This window comes from Zonotrichia leucophrys, chromosome 24 (genome assembly GCF_028769735.1).
Source record: "Zonotrichia leucophrys gambelii isolate GWCS_2022_RI chromosome 24, RI_Zleu_2.0, whole genome shotgun sequence".
Lineage (NCBI taxonomy): Eukaryota > Metazoa > Chordata > Aves > Passeriformes > Passerellidae > Zonotrichia > Zonotrichia leucophrys.
This window is the reverse complement of record NC_088193.1, coordinates 162,002-183,277: the sequence shown is the minus strand read 5'-3', so window position 1 is coordinate 183,277 and position 21,276 is coordinate 162,002. Positions and strand designations below refer to the sequence as shown.

The following is a 21,276-nucleotide window of genomic DNA, read 5'->3' as shown; positions in this document are numbered from 1 at the left end:
CGGTCCCCGCAGCCCCGCCCACCTGCTCTCGGCCAATGGGGCCGCGGCTCCCGTTCGTGACGGCTTCCGGCTTCCCCCGACGTGGCCCAATAGGCGTGCGCGCGCTGTGCGATTGGCGCGCGGGGCCGGCCCTGGAAGCCGCGCCAATGGGCGCGTGCCGCGTGCCGGCGGGGGCGGGGCCAGACGGCGGGGCCGCTGCGGCGGGGCTGCTCCGCGCGCCGGGCCGGGCCGAGCCGAGTGCAGCCGAGCGCAGCCGAGCCCCGCCGAGCGGTGCCCTCAGAGCATGGCGCGGTTTCCCGGCCGGGCGCTGCCCTGGCTGCTTCTCTTCAGCTTCCTGCCCGCTGCAGGTACGTGCGCGACGGTGCGGGGAGGCGGCAGCTTCCCGGGCGCTCCCTGCCTGGGCCGCGACGCCGCCGGTGTGGGGCCGGCAGGGAGCAGCGGCCGGTGCGTGGGTGCCTCCCCAGCGCCCTGTCCGGGCCCCTGCCTGTCTCGGCCGCCCACACCGGGAGCAGGTTCTCACCGAGGGTTTGTCTCCAGAGCCGGTGGCGGTGATGTCGGTGGACGTGGGCAGCGAGTCGATGAAGATCGCCATCGTGAAGCCTGGAGTGCCCATGGAGATCGTCCTGAACAAGTGAGCGGCCACGGGAGGGTCCCGGGGGGGATCCGGCCTGTCCTGTAGCCCCCCGCCAGCGCCGGGAGCGGGCGGCGGGGGAGGCTGGCCGGGACAGGCCGTCCCTGTTCCTCTCTTGCCGGAGGAAGGCTCCCATTTTCCCACGCAGGCTTGTGACTCGGTCTTGGCCCGGGTGGGGGCTACGGGGCATCGTCCAGGGCACTTTGTTAACTCACCTTTAAGGTGTTCGGGTGCGCTTTGGGTACCTTTCCAGCGGATGCCGAAAGCCCACATGGTTAAGGACACGTTGTGGTGCCAACCCAAAAGGACACCCAGTCCCCTGGTCCTTAGTTCCCCTAAGGGAGTCCAGAGCCAGGTTTGTTTTGCTGCAGCTGTTTCTAAGTCCGCACTTGTAACACAGGTAAATCTCTTGTATTCAGCTGCTGCTGTAGCCCATCCTCAAGCCACTGAGTGAAGAATCTGCAGGTGAGAGAGGGCAAATGATTTGGAACATCTTCGGTTTCTGGGAGTCTGGAGAGAACAAGAATATTTCTCACTCACCTCTCTGAAATTCAGCAGTGCTAGATACAATACGGGAACTGTCTTGCCTTGCTTATGGGCAGGAGAGCAAAAATAGTCTCATCAAAAGCACTGAAGTGGTGGTGGTGGGGGCTTGTCTAGTAGCCCCTCACCTGAGCAGAGGCTGGCCCCCCTCTCCAAACACCTTCCCTTAGTCCTTCTGGAATGGGAACAACATCCGTCTTCACTGGAGACTGGAATGTTCACCTTTTCCACTGGTTTATTCCTCCCTCTCTGTTCTCAGGGAGTCACGAAGGAAAACACCTGTGGCTGTTTCCTTGAAGGAGAACGAGCGTCTCTTTGGTGATGGTGCGCTGGGGATGGTAAGAGTTCCTGTTTGCAGAATGCATGTATCCCACATTGTCACAAACGTCTGAGACAGAGTTTTATTGTTGTCCTGCGCCCCCCATCTCCTTGATGTGTTACTGGCTCTGTGTAGGGGCTGTGTGCTCCTACTCCCACAGCAGGAGTTGTTCCCCACGTAGTCTGGGAGGGATTGCTTTGACGGCAGTGTAACTGAAGGCATGCAAGTGGGTGATGTGTTTTTTCCTGCAGTCCATAAGGACGCCCAAGGTGGCGTTCCGATACTTCCAGGATCTGCTGGGTAAGCGGATCGATAATCCCCACGTGGCGCTGTACCAGTCCCGCTTCCCGGAGCACGAGCTGGTGAAGGATGAGACCAGGCAGACTGTTATCTTCAAGTTGTCCCCGTAAGTGGCTGCTTTTAGGTTCTTTGTGGGATGGATGTCAGCTACCAGGCTTCTGCAGCTTGCTGTTGATGCCATCATTTTCTTTCCCATTGCAGAACGATATGGTATTCTCCCGAGGAGATGCTGGGGATGGTCCTGAACTATTCACGTGGTCTGGCTGAGGAATTTGCAGGTTGGAAGGGCTTAGCTTTTTCTTGTCTATGTGTGTATGAGTTCGTGCACTATAGGATTTGAGGAGAGACCAAAAGCATTCAGAAACCCAAGGTTTTTGGAAACAGGATATTGGTTCTCTCCAGCTGTGGGCTGTAAGCAAGACTTAGAAGCTATTCGGTTATCATTTGTTTCTAATATGTTGCAAGTTTGGGATCTTGGATCTCTATCTCTATTTACCACCTAGCCTTGCAATGAAGGAGCCTTACAGGCAATCTCTGGAGAAAAGTGAAGTGTTTTCTTTATCATGTGTATGATCAGAGTGGAGGCACATGGAATGTGGCTGCTGGGGAGGGTGGAAATGGCTCTGTGAAGGCTGTGCTGTAGCTTTTCTGGATGGAAACTTGCTGTTGGAGCTGAACTAAAAGAGCAAAAATGGCCCTTTGCTGTGAGGCTTGCTGACAGAGAGGATGCTGTCGTGTGTATTTCATACTGCGTTGCTAATGAAATACCATAGTAATGAAAAGTGGATAAATTACTAGGAGGTTTTGTCATGTGGTCAGTGATACTCCAGCCAGTCCAAAGACTTTTTACTGGAGGGTGAATATGATGCAGTGGCAGTGTAAGGCTCCATGAAGATAGTATTTGTTGGAATGGAAGGCTGCCCAGAGCATTTGAGAGTATCCTGACACATTAAAGAGTAGCCAGTAGACTTGTGGCTTTGTGTGAATATGCCAGGTCTGCTTGGTTTCAGCAGGATACAGAGATTCATCCCTAGGGATCCTGGCTACTGCTGCAGGGTTGCATTCTTTGTGGGTCTTTGCCTCTGGTCCTCTGGGTTTGCTGCTGTCACTCCATCTCAACAAGTCTTTGCATGTGGCTACACTGATGCGGGATTCCCTGCAACTGTTTCAGAGCAGCCCATCAAAGATGCAGTGATCACAGTTCCTGCCTACTTCAACCAAGCCGAGAGGAGAGCGGTTCTGCACGCCGCCCGCATGGCTGACCTCAAGGTGCTGCAGCTGATCAACGACAACACGGCTGTAGCGCTGAACTATGGGGTTTTTAGGAGGAAAGACATCAATGCCACGGCACAGGTAGGCGCATTTGAGGGATGCGTAGAGTCCTGCCAATTTGCCTGCATGCAGGGGGGAAAGTGCTTCAGAAGAAATCCAAAGAACTTGAAGTAGACTCTGCTGATCAAGCAATCTCCTCTGTTTTCATGTGGTTTGTCAATAAGACAAAGAGATTAAACGCTGTGTGCATGTATGGTGAAGCCTGAAAGCTGCTGGAGTGAGGACAAGTCCTGGAAGTTCCCATTTTGTAAACCTGTTCCTTGCCCATCAGCTGGGGAAAATAACAGCAGCGATTACTTGAAGTATTGGAACACTGACTCAGAAGTACTTGATTTACCTGAGGCTGAAGAAAGAGCAAAACTTTGGGTTTTGGACTGTGAAACAGATTAGAAGTTTTCTCGTCTCCTGTCAAACATGACCCTGAACATCACCCGTGTTTGGTCAAAAATGGTATAAAGTAGTCCAGGGAGTAGGCAGTTGCGGCCTGTATCACACTGAAAGGTTCTTTACTTATTTGTGGGGGGATGTCCGGGTGTTTCTGCTTCACTGTCCCAACTTCTCTTTCCAGAATATCATGTTTTATGACATGGGAGCAGGAAGCACTGTTTGTACTATTGTTACTTATCAGACAGTGAAAACTAAGGACTCGGGAACCCAACCTCAATTGCAGATCCAAGGCATTGGGTAAGAATTCCACACAAGTTGCACAAATCCCACAGGTCTCAGAAAAGAAACCATTTGTTTCACAATCTTCATCATGCAGAATTTTGCAGTGAAGCTTCAGTACAGTAATTTGGATGGCTGAGGGGGAGCAAGAAGGCTTCAGTTTGGAATAATTTTGGTATTGCTGTCTTTTACAGAAGGTAGCTGAGAACTTCCAGGAGCCTAGGAGGGGACCAGCATACTTAGTTTGCTTTAAGCTTTCCTTTGTTAGCCTCAAACCACGTAAACCTATTCCATTGCATGTAATCTTTTAAGTGTATCAGTTGGAAAAGAGGAGTATGCTTCTAGAGAGGAATGAAAATGCAGTGGACTCAATGCATTGCCAAATAAGGAGGAGGGTGCTGTGCCTACCCAGCCCAGCAATTTTAATTCCAAAGCATTTATATTGCTGTTTTCAAGATACCTGGGACCCGATACAGTTGTCCATTGGTTTCTTGGCTGTTTTATATGCTTGGCAATAAGATATTTACCTAAAATATAATGAAATTTGCTGTTGAAAGGCTGTTGTGGTGGTGAATCTCTTATTTCCATCTTTCTGTCATTATAATGTGTTATTTTGGGGACAACCTTTGTTGTTTCACAGTCATGACAGCTGATAATACTGCAGCTATTTTTGACCACTTGCTGCTCTGCACATTTGTGAAATAATACATGAAATTTGTTTGTGTTTCAGTTTGGTTCCGGTTTTTATACCTCTGTTCATTCTTTTGCTCAGGTTTGACCGTACACTTGGAGGTTTAGAGATGGAGCTTCGTCTCCGGGACTACTTGGCAAAGCTCTTTAATGAGCAGCACCCTTCCAAAGATGTCCGGAAAAATCCTCGGGCCATGGCCAAGCTGCTGAAGGAGGCCAACCGATTGAAAACTGTGCTGAGTGCCAATGCCGACCACATGGCACAGGTCTGACCTTCTCCTGGGCGTTCCTGCATTTTTTGGGCTGAGTGTGGGGTGGTTGAGGACTGGTGTAAGGGAACGCTGTCCCTCTGCAGCGCAGGTCTGCTGAGGAGCATCGCTCCCGGTGGTCCCTCTCAGCTTGTGCCCGCTTGGTAGCACCGGTGATTGAGTGGATTGAAGAAGAGTTATTCGTGTCAAATATGTTAACTAAACTTTCACTGAGAGAAGCTGTCTGTTACACCCATGTTCCATCCTCTCATCACCTTAGCAATGGTAGGGTTCAGATGAGTGTGGTCAGGTCTGTTGTGTGTTACAAAAGCCAGAACTTTTTGCACACTGGACAAAGATTTTGCGTAGAAAAACCTCCACAATTAATTTCATTCTGACTGGTTTTTTGTGTTTTTTTTTTCTGGACAGATCGAGGGACTACTGGATGACATAGACTTCAAAGCCAAAGTCTCAAGACAAGAATTTGAGGATTTGTGTTCTGACTTGTTCAAGCGTGTCCCAGGACCCGTGCAGCAGGCTCTGAGTAGCGCAGAGATGAACATGGTGCGTTTAAGAGAATGCATTACCAAACCTGAAGCTAGTGTGTGTGGAGCTACTGCCACATCATGATTGAGGCATCAGTGGTTGTGTTAGCAGGACTGTTCGGAGGTAGATGCCTGCTATTGTGACAGTGATTTTGGTGCTACAGAGAGTTTGCCTGCTGCAGTTTCAAGCAGGAGTGTGTCACACTTGCCCTGCACTATCCACCAGAAATTAGGGACTTGGAGGAGGGGCTTCTTAATCTTAAAGCATTTTACTCCTCCATTTGAAATAACGATGTTTCCTCTTTTTGTCTTGGATACTGGTTCTGGTCTCACTCCTGAAGTTTTAACTGAATGAGTCTGGATACAGAATTATGGATGTTTGGGCTTCTCCTTTGCACACTCCCTAAATTGAGCTCTGTTGTGGGCTGCAGTTGAACCAAACGTGAGGCAGTCCTTTGGAGAGAGTCACTGTGGGTTAAATGCTCACTTTGTAGGATGCCACAGCTCTTGAGCAGCTTTGGGCTCTGATATTCAATGCAAGACACTGAGTTACCTCTTAAAGGCTGGATTTCTGTCTGTTCAGATCCAGCCAGCTCTTGGTGTCACTGTCTCCTGTGGCATTGAGCTAGTTTGTGTAATTTTGAATCAAGTCCCATGTTTCAGGTGGCTTGAAGCCACAGTCAGGTTGTCACTGTTGCACAGACCTGACCCCAGGTGCCTGGTTGTTGGCACGGCTGATGTCTGTCTGAGATCTGTTGGGTGCTGGCCTGCACGGGGACAGCAGGGTCGAGTGTGGGTGTTCTCTAAGAACCAGAGCCATGTCAGCACGTGGTGACTGGGGCAGGAGCGTAAGGAAGCCCTGGACTTAGCTTTCCAAAATTGCTTTCTTAAGACAAGGTGACTGTTTCCAATCCCTAGGATGGAATTGACCAGGTGATTCTAGTTGGAGGTGCCACACGGGTCCCCAAAGTGCAGGAGGTTTTGCTGAAAGCTGTGGGCAAGTGAGTATGTGAGGCCCCCTTCTAGTCTGTCTCCCATTGACAAGCTGCTGTTTATGTAGAGGCTGCAAACTTCATATGTGTTGCTTTTTGCTTCGTAGAGAAGAGCTGGGCAAGAATATCAATGCTGATGAGGCTGCTGCTATGGGTGCAGTCTACCAGGCAGCTGCTCTAAGCAAAGCCTTTAAGGTGAAGCCCTTCATTGTTCGGGATGCTGCTGTATTTCCTATCCAGGTAACCTTTGGTTTTCCTTCTCTTTTGCAAGGTATGATGGGGCTGTGATGGGAGAAGCAATCCAGGTTGGAACCTCATGGCTTCCTTTGAGTATGGAAGCTCTGGAGAGATTTCTGCTAATCGAATAACAAAAGCAGAAGGAAGTCTTCTTTATAATAGAAATGCAGTATCCAAGGAGCCAGGCATATACAAACACCAGTTGAGGAATATTTGCCTTCCCCCAGCCTTGAGGCTGAGCAGCCGAACACTGCTGATGTAAGATGCCACAGTTTGCAGTTGCTGAATCTTAATTTCTGCTTGTGGTGCAGGTGGAGTTTACTCGTGAAGTTGAGGAGGATGATAAATCCAGGAGTTTAAAGCATAACAAGAGGATTTTGTTCCAGCGCATGGCGCCCTATCCCCAGCGCAAAGTGATCACTTTTAACCGCTACACAGATGACTTTGAGTTCTATGTCAACTACGGAGATCTGGCATTCCTGAGCCAGGATGACCTGCGGTGAGTTGGGCCCAGCACCCACGCCCGCAGCTCTGTGGCAGTGCAACTTGCCTGGCTGGAAATGTATTGCCAGTGCGTGGGACTGGCACTGGCGCATCTGTTCTCTGAGCTGCGTGTCCTTTAGCCTTGCCAGTTCCTGCTTTTTGCAGTTGCCCATTGCCACCAGCCTGAATGAGAGCAGGGATTGGCTGTTCTGCAGCACTGTTATCCTGAGTGGTCTCTCTGCTTTTGTCTCTGTGCCATCAGAGTTTTTGGTTCTCTCAATCTCACTACTGTGAGGCTAAAGGGAGTTGGGGACAGTTTCAAGAAGCACTCAGACTATGAATCCAAAGGCATCAAAGCACACTTCAACATGGATGAGAGCGGTGTACTGAGTCTTGACCGGGTAAGCACCACCATTGGGATGGTTGTCAGCTGATGTATTTTTCAGTTTTATCCCTCTCTCTGGTCCCTGCTTAAAACTAATCCTGAACTTCTATTTCCAAGGTGGAATCAGTGTTTGAGACCCTGGTGGAAGACAAGCTGGAGGAGGAGTCAACACTGACAAGTAAATGTGGAACTTTGATATTCATACTGACTGTTTTGTTACCTGTAGTGGCTGAGATAACTACAAGTGTTGTGTTTCTTTGGGGTGTGGAAGTTACACACACAGTCTGACTGTTTGTGTGGCTGTCTGTGCACACAAGGAGACGGAGGGAGGTTGCAGAAGTGTGAGTCTGGAGTGTGTGAAGCTCACCTACACCACCAAGGGAGCCCAGGTGATAGTTGCGGTTGTGAGGAGAAGGACTGAGAGCTGAAGATTACTTTCCTCCTCTGGATATTTAACATTCTGAATTTTCTGTCTCCCATCATCAGAACTTGGAAACACTATCTCAAGCCTGTTTGGGGGTGGTGGCCCTACACCAGAGACTGGAGAGAACCTGACAGACTCAGTTCAGGTGAGCCCCAGGGTGACTGCTACTGGAAGGAAGCCCTTTTGTCTTCCTGTGGCAGTTCTGTAGAATTACCTGAAGCATTGCACAGAATTTCTGCATTTAAAACATAAATTTTCATTTCCCTTTACTTGTGATGACCAGGAAGAGGAAGAGAGCCTAGCAGAAACAGGTAAAGAAGAGCAGGGGGAGAAACAAGACCAGAAAAGCCATACTGCAGATGCTGATGAAGAGCATGGACAAGAGAAACAGCAGACTTCAGATCAAGAAGAAACTGCCTCTCCAAAAGTAGAGTCAGAGAGAAAGGAAGAAGGCGAGAAATTAGAGCCTCAGGTGAGCATCGGATTGAAGGAATGGGCGTGGGTTTAGTATGCAAGAAATGTAATTTCCTCAGTGGAATTCTCCCTTCTCTGAAGTGCCCTGCCTTTGAAAAAAATTGCAGAATCTGAAAATCTGTTCTCTGGCTTGAGAATGTACTTTGTGTTACAGGATCCCAAAGAAAGCAGAGAAACTGCAAAAGAGGAAGACCCGTCCAAAAGTTCCAGTGACAGCACAGCTGCCAAATCAGAGGAGGAGAAAATCAAAGCACCCAAGAAGCAGAAGCTTGTCCATGAGATCACAATGGAGCTGGATGTAAATGATGTGCCTGACCTGGAGGAAGATGAACTGAAGAGCTCGATGAAAAAGTAGGTTTGAAATGGCTCTGCTAAGTTAGAACTCTAGATGAAGGAAGGGAATTGCTTTGGGATGGTGATGGCTCACACAGGGCACTGCTGACCTCAGAAGCTGGTGTGTGTGATGTGCTGCTCAACAAAGGGCACTTGCTAACTTTTGATTTTTGTTCTCTTTGCATGTTAGACTCCAAGAGTTGACGATCAGAGATCTAGAGAAACAGGAAAGAGAAAAATCAGCCAACAGCTTGGAGTCATTCATCTTTGAGACCCAGGTAAGAGAGGGATATAATGAAATGAGAATTCCAGGAGAGCAGTAGAAGTGTTTTGCACAGCTTTTGGCTGATCTGAGTGCAGGGGAATTGTTTGAGCTGGGGGAAACTGATTTGATGCTATTAGGCTTCCCAGGCCCATGTTTCCTCAATACAAAATGGTGCTTCCCTTCAGCATGTCTAAAACATTGAACAATTGCCCCCAGAGTGTAAAGAAGCTATAACTTCTCAGGAACTGTTGTGTAGAAGAAGCAGTTAGTGTGAAGTGTATGTGAAATAATGACTGTTGCAGTGTTACTGTCATGGAATGTAGGTGTGTCTATACCTGGTGTGTTTCATTGTGCTCCTGGCAATGCTAGGAGCAGAGCTCAGGTTTGGGAGGGTGCAGGCAGCGCCCCACCCCAATCACAAGTGAGTGCTCTTGTTTTATGGTTCCAGGCTCAGTGGTGTTTGACCATTGCTTGCTGTTTTTTTAGGACAAGCTTTACCAAGAGGAATATCAGTTTGTTTCGACAGAGGAGCAGAGAGAAGAAATTTCCAAAAAGCTTAGTGAGGCTTCCAGTTGGATGGAGGAGGAGGGCTATGCAGCTGCAACAAAGGTATTACTGTGTGCAGTCAGGACACCAGTCAGCTGTCACTGACATGGAAGTGACCACAGAGACTGACAGAGCCTTTGTAATCTGGTTCTTGAGAGTTTCTTGGTTCCTCAGAGCATTATGCACAGAACAAAATAATGCTAGAAGTTATGCTAGCCATTGATGCTTCTACAAGAGCTTCAGCAGGAACCTGTTGACTGAAAGCTTTGTCATGTGGCTCTTTTTACTGCACTGAAATGGTGTATTTGATAGAGTGAAAAACAAATGAAGTTAAAACTTCTGAAGTTGCCAGTGTTATACAGTGGTGAAATTAACTGTCTCATTTCTCCTCTCCCCCATTTTCAGGAGCTGAAAGACAAGCTTTCAGAGCTGAAAAAGCTTTGTAGGAACCTTTTCTTCCGTGTTGAGGAACGGAGAAAGTGGCCAGAACGCCTGGCTGCTCTGGAAAGTCTGCTCAATCACTCCACCATCTTTCTCAGGTAAGGACAGGCTTTTGGGAAGGAATGTCATGCAACTGGTTATGTAGGAGCTGCCATCAGAATGAGACCAGAGTGAATGTCAAAGTCAGTGGCAGCTCCTGAGAAAAGGTGAGCAGAACCCTGCTCCCCGGTGTCCTGTTCTGCAGGACCTGTGAACAGCCCCTTGTCCAAAATGAGGGCAAGAAGGGTCCAGTATGGTTGTTGTGATGTTTTTGTATTAGTGAAGCTGTAAACACTGAGTTGCCAAAGTGCAGTCTGCTTAGCTTAACTAAAATAAGCTTTCTTTTCTACAAGGGGAGCCCGAATGATTCCAGAGTCTGACCAGATATTCACAGAAGTGGAACTGAGTACACTGGAAAAAGCCATCAATGAAACCACGGTACTGAAGGATGGAGTGATGCTGGAGGAGGGTGGGGGGTGGCAGTTTGCCTTATGGCCTATACTTTCACTCAGGATCATGGAGTAGAATGTGCACATTTTGTTTTTGTGCCACCAGCAAACCTTTTGTGTGTTTCAGTGTTTCCTAATGCTCAGCCTGACCCCATTGTGTCTGGGGGGAATGGTGGTTCCTGTGTTGCATGTGGAATCATCTCCAGGATGGGGGTGGAGCCCAGTGATCTGATTGCACTCGGTTTTTAAAGGCAGGCACTGGGTTTTGTTTCTCTTTTTCCTGTGTCTGGGTAAACTGAGAGGTTGGTGGAAATGTAGCACAGAGGAGAGCTGTCCTGAGTAAAGCAGAATAGCCTGGGGCAGTGACTTTGAGATACTGTGATATACAGCAGTTCCTGGAACCCAGAAGCATTCCAAAAGCACCTCTTCCCTCGCGTCCCACAGATCTGGAAAAATGAGACACTGGCTGAACAGAACAAGCTTACTCCTACTGAGAAACCTGTGCTGCTCTCTAAAGATATAGAGTTCAAGATAGCAGCCCTCGACAGGGAAGTGCAGTATCTCCTGAATAAAGCCAAGTTTGCAAAACCCAAACCCAAAAGGGAGAAGAATGCCACAAAAACTGATCCAGGCAAGAATACTACAGCAGCCCCTGAGACTGAGAATACTATCCCTCCCACGGAGGGGAAACAAGAAGGTAAGCAGCAGGCTTGGAGCATGTATGTCACTCCCTATTATAATTACCATATATAATACGTGGTGTTTCTCTTGATTGAACGGGAGTTAAAGAAGGGAGGACAGTAGTTAACTGTGAGATTAGGTGAGTTTCCTCTCAGTTTTCAAAGACAGCTGGGAAAATCTATGTATTGCAGTGTCCTTCACCCCCCACCATTTGTTTGGGTTTTTTGTGAAGAAACAGAAATTATTTATAAATTTCCCAGGATAGTCAGTACCTGTCTTGCTGGCTTGTTGACTTCTAGGAAAGATTAGCCATTGACTGCACTTCAGTGTACTGAGCTGAATACTCAAAGTCCTGTCCTAGATCAGTGAGTAGAATGAATCGTTGATGAGAAAGGTTTGTGGCCTAGATGTACTCCAGGGGGAAAAAAAAAATCTCTTGGGGCATTAGGACTTAGTTTTTTGAACTTTCTAAGATACTCAGGTCTCAAGTGCCCTGGTCCTTTTAAATCTGGGTGCTGTTTGTCAGCATTCCTGCTGGTTCCTCTCAAGGGATCCTGCTCACAGTCACAGCTCCAAAGGTCATCTGCCTGTGCAACCAGTCAGTCTCCAGGGCTTCTGAGGATATAAAGCTTGGCACTCAGAGGGGAATACGGAGCAGTTTTGTGATGCTTCTCTTGAGAGCTGTAGAGTGATCTGCTGGGAGAGTGAGCTGTTACAGTCCTGCTGAGGCACCACAGCTGGCTGGTTTAACCTCACCTTTGCTCACCTCATCTCTTTGCACCTTGTTTCCTGTGTGTTCTCCCTTGACTTCTGTTTCTTTCTGCTTTAAACATAGACAAACCAGAGGATATTGATCCAGCCAAGGAACCTCCTACAGCTGAGAAAGCAGCAATAGATGATAAGCCTGGATCAGACTCGGGTGGGTAAATGTTTTGCTAACATTCTGGAAATTGGGAGCTGCGAGTGCAAGGTGTCTGGGGGCTCCTTGCAGATTTTTAGCTGTAAGAGGTAATATGATGGTAGAACCCCTGACTGCTCATCCATTGTTCATTCAGAGTGGAATTCTTGTGCACCAGGGCTGCTTTGTGCCCCTGTCCCTGCAGTTTGCAGCCAGTCCCATGGCTGCGAGACAGGCTCTGCTTAGAGCTGCTGTGCCTCTCCTGCTGCCAGGGCAGCGCTGTGAACAGGGCCAGAGGGTTCATGGCTTCAGCCCCGTGGAGCTGAGTATCAACCCCCAAAACCTCTTACCGTGGACTGCAAGTTTTGTGGCAAATTTTGCAAATGTCAGAGACTCTCAGTACTGCTTTGCATGCTGTGAAAACGACTGCAGTGTTGAAACTGAGTTTGCTTCATTACACAGGGTCCAAAAAAGAGAAGGCAGAAGCTGGAAGAGAAAGCAGGAAAAACGATGAATTGTAACACCCTGAAATCCTTCAAGTGTCAGCATCTATTTATTTCATAGTTACTTTCTTGTTTTTCTTATGGACCTGGTTAGTCATGATGTAAATGGAACACAATGACAACACAATGGGATAGAGATGTAAATTTATTTTTTTGTTCTTTATGCGGATTTTGCCTCTACTAACTTAGTGAATTGGTTTTTGTTTTTCTTCTATTATGTGGGGCAGACTGCCCACCAAGAATTGTCTTTGTTTCAGTACAGAAGTCACCAAAGTGACTTTCCTGTGGGGAGAAAACAGTGCAGAAACATCTTAAGGTGTAGGAAGTAACCTGGAACATAAGCTCTGTGCCCCACCTCTTGTGAAGATGATTGCAGAAGGATATAGACCTGAAGTGCTGTTGTCTATGAGACTCTGACTTAAAGCAAATGTGTGATCTCAGCTGGTGGGAGGTGTATTAATACTTGGATTCATGGTAAGGTGGAACAAAATTGGGAAGGCAGATGATCTGTGCTTTGAGATATGGCTGTGTCTGTTTTCAATAGGCTGTTTGTTAAAACTGTCTGTGCTCTCTAGCAGAGTCCAAGAACCATGATGTGAGACTTTTCAAAAAGATTCTGTTTATAGTTTTTAAAGTTCAGAAAAGGCAACACAGAATGCAGAGGAGAGGGAAAGATGGGCCGTGTTGGCACATCCTGTAGTCAGTCACAAGGACAGCGATACGGCTCAAACAACCAAACCTGAAAAGTCTAACGGCAACTGCCTTCCTTCCTCGGTATTTTGTGCACTTGGACCGACTTAATCGTGTGACTGTCCCTGTCCCTGGCCGTGACCTCCTGCCTCCTCAGACCGTCCCTGCTGCTGCCACTCACGCGAGCGGGGTCCGACGGCTGCGAATGTGCATCTGACATTGTTCTCCATTCTGGCTTTTCAGCCGAAAATAAAAGCGACACGTCCAGCGGGGCTGTGCGGAGCGCTGCCGTGTGTGCCGGGAGCGGGGCGGGCCGGGAGCGGGGCGGGACTTCCGCGCCAGGGGCGGGGCGGCGGGCGGGGTCCGCCCGCCCGTCTGTCCGTCCGTCCGTCCGTGCGTGCGTGCGGGGCGCTCCGGGCCGGTGCGGCGCCGCGGCAGCGATGGCGGCCGGCGGGTACGGGCGCTACCGGGCTGCGATCTTCGCGGCCATGTTTGTGGGCTACACGCTCTATTACTTCAACCGCAAAACCTTCTCGTTCGTCATGCCCGCCGTCATGGCCGAGGTGCCGCTGGGGAAGGACGACCTGGGTGAGTGAGGGTCCGGGCTCCTCGGCCCCGCCGGCCCGGGGTGGCCGTTCCGCGGGCTGAGGCGCCCCTGGGCTCTGCCCGCCGCAGGTCTCATCACCAGCAGCCAGTCGGCAGCCTACGCCATCAGCAAGTTCATCAGCGGCGTCCTCTCGGACCAGATGAGCGCCCGCTGGCTCTTCTCCTCCGGCCTCCTCATGGTGGGCTTGGTCAACGTGGTCTTCTCCTGGAGCTCCACCGTCATGGCCTTCGCCGGGCTCTGGTTCCTCAACGGCCTGGCCCAGGGGCTGGGCTGGCCGCCCTGCGGCAAGATCCTGCGCAAGGTGGGTGCTGAGAACCGCGGGGAGCTGCCGTCGCCCTGCTGACCTGCCCTGGCATCGGGGCCGCGCACACCTCGCTGGCCCACAATCCGCAGGGACCTGCAGCTTTTCTCACTCCCTTCCAGCCAAGGGGGGCCAGAGCACTATCTGCATTCTGCTGCCTGTGGAACAAGTTTCCGTGCACGGGGTTCTGCTTATCCTACCAAAGGATGCCCCTATGTGCCTTGAGTGTAGCTCAGTTTGGTAACGTCTCCTGGTAGCAGGGTTCTGCCCCGTTGAGGCAGACTCTGTTGAAATTAAGTGTTTTCGGCGTGGACACACCGGACTGCTTCACTCTGCTGCTGCGGCTCAGGGGACAGTGAGCACAGTTCCAGCTGCACGCTTGGGCAACTTGGGAATTCCAAATCACAGGTGGTTTGGGTAGAAAACTGGGTAAAATGGAGGAATAGTGTGAGATGAGTCTCTAAGCTGTGTGTACTTGGGGTTTGTGAAAATCTGAAAGGACCAGATTGATTTCTCCCAAGGACAGAAGGAAAGGAGTTTGGTTAGTTTGATGCTGATCCTGTGGGGCAGGGTGGGGAAGAAATAAACAACTTTGTTGCTTTTCTGTGAGACACGTAGCCTCCCCTAACTGATGAGGAGAGGGCTGTTCAGGACAGTTGAATGCACAGAAAAGAAGGGCCCAAATAACAGAAATATCAGCTGTGGTGTTTTCTGAAGATGTTCATGAATGTAGATCTCAGACATTTTCCTGCTGACAAGAACCACCCAAGTGGTTCTGGCTCTGGGTGCTCCTTGCAGTACGGAGCCCATCATGTCTGATACTTAATGCAGCAGAGTCCTAAAGTTACCCTGTGACTCTCTGTGTATCCATCCAAGTTCCTGAGCCAGCAGAGCTCTCCAGGAGGACGCTGTTCTAGCAAGTGAGTACACAAAACCATGTGCTCTTAAACTTGCCTCTCCTGCCCCACGTCTCAGTTTCACGTTCTGTAAATGGAAATAACTTTGAGCTGGCTCACAGTGTGGACACCTGTCAAGCTCTTTGGGCTGACACTTGAGTAACATTTGGCGTTCTGTGCATGACTAAAGTAGCGAGGTGTGGGTGTTTCCTCTACCTGCTTTTGGAGTTCTGTGTCTGAATTGCCCCCGCCCCACATAATGGGCTTCAAGGGAGGGTTTTCAGGTGTGCTGTCACTCTCTTACACCTCATGCTGTTTTTCTTGTTGCACAGTGGTTTGAGCCTTCCCAGTTTGGGACTTGGTGGGCAATCCTGTCTACAAGCATGAACTTGGCTGGAGGCTTAGGCCCCATTCTCGCTGCTCTTGTGTCTATGAACTACGATTGGCGCAAGACTTTGTCCTTCTCTGGCTTCACCTGCATGGTTGTCTCTTTTGTTTGCCTTGTCCTGATTAAAAACGAGCCGGCAGATGTTGGGCTGCCCAACATTGAGCAAGGAGCCAAGAAGGGGAAGAAAGGTGAGCATGTGGCTTCGATGCAAGCAGGCAGCTGCAGCAGACGATGCAGTGCCTTCTGTCTGTGTTCTGGTACAGATGTGTCACTCTCAGCATACCAACACCCCCATCCTCCCCAGTTTCTGAAGTCACATTTTGGCAGGCGTGTGGTAATGGGTTGATTTTGGATGCTTTATTCTAATAATGAAGGTACAAATTGTGTAAGCGAAGGCCCCCTGTGATCTTGTGGGAAGGGGCTGGTGTAGGGTTTCCTGACACCCTAGAGCAGAGCAGGGGAAAAGCCTGCTGTTAGCCCTCTGTTAGTCTTGCTCCTCAGCCTGCCAGCAGACACCTGTGTGCTGCTGAGCTGCTCAGGGCTGGCTCTCCCCATTTAAGTCATGTCTTCCTGCTACCAGCATCCCTATTTCCTTGGAGCCTTGTGTGCTCAGCCTGCGAGCGCAGTTTTGGTGAGGTGGTGGAGAGAGAAAAGCTGCAGCAGCAGGGAATGCTTCCTTGGGCCCGACCTCTGCTCCTCTGCTTTGGCAGCGGGCAGGCAGCTCTCCCCTCACCCCACCTTGGGCTCTCTTGACCCCTGGCTCTCGGTGGACTCTGCTCAGTGTTTCTGTCCCAGCCCAGGACATCTAGTTAGTAAATGTTTGTTCAGACCACTGAGTGTGGTGCTTCTCTGGAAGCAGAACATGTAGATGGGAATTGCAACACAGGTTTTCAGTAGGATTTTAAAGGCCAGTGGAAACTCAGCCCATGTTCCATGCTGTCCCATACTGACTGTGCTGCCAGACTGGACCTCTTTGCATAAGAAAAGAATATTGTCTCCCCAGAGCATTCTCTGGGGAGAGCAAGTTTTTTGGTGTTCTTGGAAGACTGATGCAAAAATCAAGGTATCATCTGAAAGCATATTTGTTTGGGTCTATGCAGTGCCTTTCACAGGCGTAGTTAAAAAACACTCCCAAAGAATCTAGAGGTAATTTTCCAAAAACCTTTGTGGGTGGTTTACTGGCAACTGAAATACAGAAAATTACTGGGAGTAGTGTTTTGATTATTCTTTTCAAATCTTTAATGAATGTGGGATAAAATGACAGATGAGATTTTGAAATCACCAGAAGAAGGGGGAGGTAGAGCCACTCACCACCGTTCAGCAGCTGTGAATAGCTCCCTGTGTGGGGATGTTCTCATGCCTTGCTCCTGCCTGTAGAACTGTCTGCTGGGCTGCAGGTTGGTGTGGTTTGGGCTGTGGTAACACTCCTCCCGACCTTCCTACAGGTTCCTCCAGCGACAACAGCACCTTGACAGAGCTGCTGCTCTCCCCATACCTCTGGGTGCTCTCAACAGGCTACCTGGTCGTTTTTGGAGTGAAAACGTGCTGTACTGATTGGGGACAGCTCTTCCTGATCCAGGAGAGGGGACAGTCCATGCTTGTAGGTGAGATGCAGAACTGCATTATTAAGCTCTGGGGCTGCAATGTGGGAGGTGTTGCCAGAGTTTGTCTGGGTAGAGGCCCTTGCTTAGCTACACACAGGTTTTGGGCACTCAATAACTGAATGATGGCGTTAGTGCATGCACCAAGCACCCCAGTGCCAGGGCGTTCCTGGGACTGGCAGACAGGCCTTCCTGAACGGGGATGAGCCAGATCGTTGTGTCCAGCAGAGCTGCTCACGTGCTCTGTGAGCTTGCAGCCCACAGCACCAAATCTGATGAGCTGTTCTTTGCTTTGTCTGTGTTCTAGGCAGTTCCTACATGAGTGCCTTGGAGATTGGGGGCCTGGTGGGAAGCATTGCTGCTGGATACCTTTCCGATAGAGCAGTAGCAAAAGTAAGTCATGTGCACCCTTGGGCATGCTGGGCAGGGAACACGGTGGCTGTCTGAGCTGCTTCACTAAGGCACTCAGGCAGGGTGCACAGCAGAGAAACCAGCCCATACTCAGTTCTGTCATGTGCATGGGCACAGCTGTCAAACACTCCAGAAGGTGCTAGGAAATAGGTCTGCTGATGTTAGGGGTTGCAATATGCCTGTCAGATTTGAGGTGTTTAATATGTTTAATTTGTTTGCTTTACTGTGGTCTCCAGATTTTAGTGTGGAAGGGCTGTTTGCTGATAATTGTCTTCTGGCTGAAAAAAACCCCACATTAAAATCTAGTGTTGGGATCTGGAGCCAGATTCAGGGTGGAAGGGGTTGATAACTGAAGTGTGGTTTATCACTAAGAGCTTTTGTTTAGCACAGTTTGACTGTGTGCAGCCCTTAAACCATTAACAAGGTGTGCCAGCAGATGTGCTGTTGATGTGCATCCGTGTTTCTGACGGGGCTGTGGATGGTGTGGTCACTACAGGTGTAAAAGGAAGTCCCTGCAGTTTCTGCCTGTCCACTTTCCTCCCTTCCTTGTGTCCCAGGTGGGGCTGTCCAGCTACGGGAACCCCCGGCACGGGCTCCTGCTGTCCATGATGGCTGGGATGTGCGTGTCCATGTTCCTCTTCCGCATCACGGTCACGGGCGACTCTCCCAAGGTAAGCAACTGGCCATCCCTGGGAGCGGCAGGTTTGATGACAGAAGCCAGGATTGTTTTCTTCACCATTCCCAAGGGTTTCCTTTTCGTTGCACTTGTGAGAAGCGCTGGCTTGGCCTGGCTTGGGGTTGCTCCTGCTGTCCTGTTGTTGCAGGCAGTCTGCCTTCCAGACTTTGCATGAGACCTGACTTGCATCTGCCCTTATGATTGCTAAATAAATAAAACTTCTTTTCTCCTTTCATTTTTTTCTTCTTCTTCTTCAGGAAAACCACTTCTGGACTGTAGCCTTTCAACCTCTAGCTGATCTTACAGGCCTAAAAGAACATGAGGTTTCTGCTTGCATTTTTTCTCCCTCTGCCTTTTTCTTCTTTCCTTGGTCTGCCTTACTCCTATCCTGAGAGGTTGGTTAGCACTTCAAAACTTAAAACCAGGGCATTGAGAAGAGATTACTGTAAGTTTGGTAAAAGAAACATTTTCTTATGGTAATTTGAGTGCACTAACTGACTTTAAAAAGTCTAACTATGTAACTTTTAAGTTTTATAAAGAAAGTTCTGAGGACCTCTCTTCATCAGGTAAAATATAGCCAGCTAAGGGGTCTTGTGGGTGAGATCTGAAAGAATGATTCTGCTCTGGCAGATACATTCTTATTCAGTTTCTGGCAAGTGTTTTCCTAACTCCTTTCTGTTTCACATCTGGAAAATATGATGGCACTTAACTTCCTCCTGGGCTTTTTGAAATGGTGTTTGCAGTTCTAAAAGCATGCTGTAATGTGGAGGTGTTACTTACCCTTTGTTGAGCAAACAAGAGACTGACAATTTTGGGCCAGATAGGTTTCTTAGAGCAGAAACTACCACTGAAGTTCAAATTGTTGAGATTTTTTGTGGTGAGGTTTTTTTTTTTGGTTTCTTGGTCATTTTCTTTGGTTTCATTGGTTTCATTGAGGTCATCAGAAAGAGATGTCTCACAAATAAACATGCTCTGATCAGTCCCATGCATCTAAACTGAGAAGAGCTTTCAGTTGGTAGCTCCAGGCTTGTTTATGAAAGCAATGTGATTCACAGTTCTTTCCTGTGGTTTCTTGGGCTCATTGCCCTCTTCTGTTCAATGTTCTGTTTCTTGCAAATCAGCACAGGCTGTGGTGTGGGGGCAGAGCTGTGGGAGGGAGGAGAGCTTGCATTGGCCGGTAAGATGGCGTGGTGGGGATGCAGCTGGGCTCTATGGATGTGGGGACTCTACAGGCTTGAGCTCTCCTGGCTGCCAGGCTGGGGAGCTGCTATCAGCCTGAAAATGTCAAAACTCCCAGGTAGAGTATAGAATCAGAATTATCAACAGTTGCTAACTGACGGTGGTGAGACTTACAGATCCTGTTTGTGATTTTGACAGCTGTGGATTCTGACTCTGGGAGCTGTGTTTGGGTTCTCCTCGTACGGGCCGATTGCCCTGTTTGGGGTCATAGCAAATGAAAGTGCCCCTGCCAACCTGTGTGGCACCTCCCATGCCATCGTGGCCCTCATGGCCAATGGTAAGTAATACCCATTTCCCCAAAAACAAACAAATCCCATGCACGTTCTTGATGAAGCATGGTCTAGGCCCAGGTGCCAAGCTGCTGCTGGTCATGGGAAGGCACCTAAGGAGAGAGATAATGGAGCTGGAAGCCTCAGGGATGCTTTCCTGCTGTCCCTGACAGGTTTTGTGTTGGGCTTTAAGTTCAAACCAGGCCTAAGGAACTGTTATATATGCAAAAGCAGGTGTTGATAGAGAACATGGGAGCACACAAGTGTTGTTGACTTTCTGTTTGTTTTTCGTTGCAGTTGGGGGTTTCCTGGCTGGACTGCCTTTCAGTACAATTGCCAAGCACTACAGCTGGGCCACAGCGTTCTGGGTAGCTGAGGTCACCTGCATGGCTAGCACAGTGGCTTTCTTCCTCCTGCGAAACATCCGCACCAAGATGGGCCGGATTTCCAGGAAGGCTGACTGAGGAGGAGCTGCTCGGTGGAAGGATGTTCCCACGCTGACGTGAATGATGCTCGTTTTTGTTTGACTGGCCTAGGAGTGAGTTTACCTATTGCTGCAACCTAGATAAAAATGTCTCAACTTCTCATCCAGTGTCAGGTGCCAGAGGGCACAAGGTTCCTGCTACTGATCACTTTTTCCCTCAAGATGTGATAATTCACCTAGTTTACATTTGCAATGATTTTACTGTACCTCTTCCTCACAGCACTGTTAGTGAAGCAAGCAGGCTCTGCAGCCCAAGCTTCCCCACTAGAAGTGGTCTGAAATGACTGGCTTCAGGTGCACTTACCTCTAGTTTTGTCGTTATTGTCTCAGCCATTAACCGAGACATTAATCAGTTCAGCTTCGCTGCTCAGGGCCCTGAACCCAGCCTTGCTGTCTGTGTCAGTCCCATCCATCTGCCCCGGGCTGTCCCAGGTCACCTGAGCACGAGCTCTGTGTGTGCTCAGCCATGTGGCAGCGCACATCAGGGGATGGTGAGGGCTGCAGCCCAGCCTCCGACAGCAGCGAGGCTGCAGCCCCACGTGGGGTTAGTTCCAGGAGTGAGCAGCAGGACAAGCTGTGGCAGGGCTCTCCACAGCATTTAGGAACAGGCACGTTTCCAGGGAATTCATGGTGTCTGCAGCAGCTCCTTCTAAGTGAACTGATCCTGCTGGTGCATTCTGTGGGCAGTGTTAATGATTGGCAAGGCAGGCAGCTGCTGCCAAGGCAGCTCACAGCCAGCGCTCTGCAAATCAGCCAGCAGAACTATCCCAGCAGCAGGAACTGCAACAGCAGCCACCACCAACCCACAACTTCTGCAGCTGGGTTTCTTGATAACCCACGTTTCTAGCATTGGCTTGTATTTTTCCAGTACAAGGTGTGAAGACTGGGATAGTTTTGGTCAAGAGCTGTGTCTCTCATGGCTGCAGGCAGGGGCTCTGAGTCAGCCTTAGCAGAGCCATCACTGACAGCCTTAGCAGTCAGGCCCAGCACCCTGCAGTAAGTACACTCAGGTAATTTAATCAGGAATTTGTTGAATATTCTTGTTTTTCCCCAAAAGGATTTACTGTCTTAGGATCCTGAAAGAGGCACATTCAACTCATAAAGAACCTGCATGCAGGTACTTTGCTGAGTACCTTGCTTGCAAGAGTAGTTAGCTAGCCTTAATTAAGTAAATGAAAGTGAATTACATTTTGTACTTAATTACATTATTTTCTTCTGTATCTGAAATAAAAATGGAGCAGTGTCGCAAGGGCCCTGGTTGTCTTATGGAGAGTGGTGCAAGCAAAACCA

The 21,276-nt window shown here is 49.3% G+C and overlaps 2 protein-coding genes across 3 annotated transcripts; both read left to right on the top strand.

The window, feature by feature from the left end:
• Nucleotides 1-191: 191 nt before the first annotated feature.
• HYOU1 (hypoxia up-regulated 1) lies at nucleotides 192-13,386 on the top strand. The gene is made up of 24 exons (XM_064732065.1): nucleotides 192-347; nucleotides 538-631; nucleotides 1,434-1,512; nucleotides 1,745-1,899; nucleotides 1,995-2,071; nucleotides 2,965-3,146; nucleotides 3,694-3,809; nucleotides 4,564-4,747; nucleotides 5,159-5,293; nucleotides 6,193-6,275; nucleotides 6,374-6,506; nucleotides 6,815-7,002; nucleotides 7,249-7,387; nucleotides 7,489-7,549; nucleotides 7,858-7,940; nucleotides 8,079-8,267; nucleotides 8,424-8,620; nucleotides 8,793-8,880; nucleotides 9,354-9,476; nucleotides 9,819-9,952; nucleotides 10,247-10,331; nucleotides 10,787-11,039; nucleotides 11,859-11,942; nucleotides 12,384-13,386. The coding sequence occupies exons 1-24, from the start codon at nucleotides 284-286 to the stop codon at nucleotides 12,440-12,442; spliced, it is 2,985 nt and encodes a 994-aa protein (XP_064588135.1). The 5' UTR covers nucleotides 192-283; the 3' UTR covers nucleotides 12,443-13,386.
• Nucleotides 13,387-13,479: 93 nt separating this feature from the next.
• Nucleotides 13,480-21,235, top strand: SLC37A4 (solute carrier family 37 member 4). 2 transcript variants are annotated; one of them, XM_064731902.1, is made up of 9 exons: nucleotides 13,480-13,702; nucleotides 13,790-14,022; nucleotides 15,251-15,494; nucleotides 16,752-16,910; nucleotides 17,215-17,300; nucleotides 17,876-17,989; nucleotides 18,252-18,317; nucleotides 19,372-19,510; nucleotides 19,800-21,235. In XM_064731902.1, exons 1-9 carry the CDS (start codon nucleotides 13,555-13,557, stop codon nucleotides 19,964-19,966), a joined length of 1,356 nt encoding a protein of 451 aa, XP_064587972.1. In that variant the 5' UTR covers nucleotides 13,480-13,554; the 3' UTR covers nucleotides 19,967-21,235. The 2 variants fall into 2 exon arrangements, with proteins under 2 accessions (XP_064587972.1, XP_064587973.1); XM_064731903.1 differs by lacking the exon at nucleotides 18,252-18,317 and having other exon boundaries at nucleotides 13,485-13,702.
• The last annotated feature ends 41 nt before the right edge of the window (nucleotides 21,236-21,276 follow it).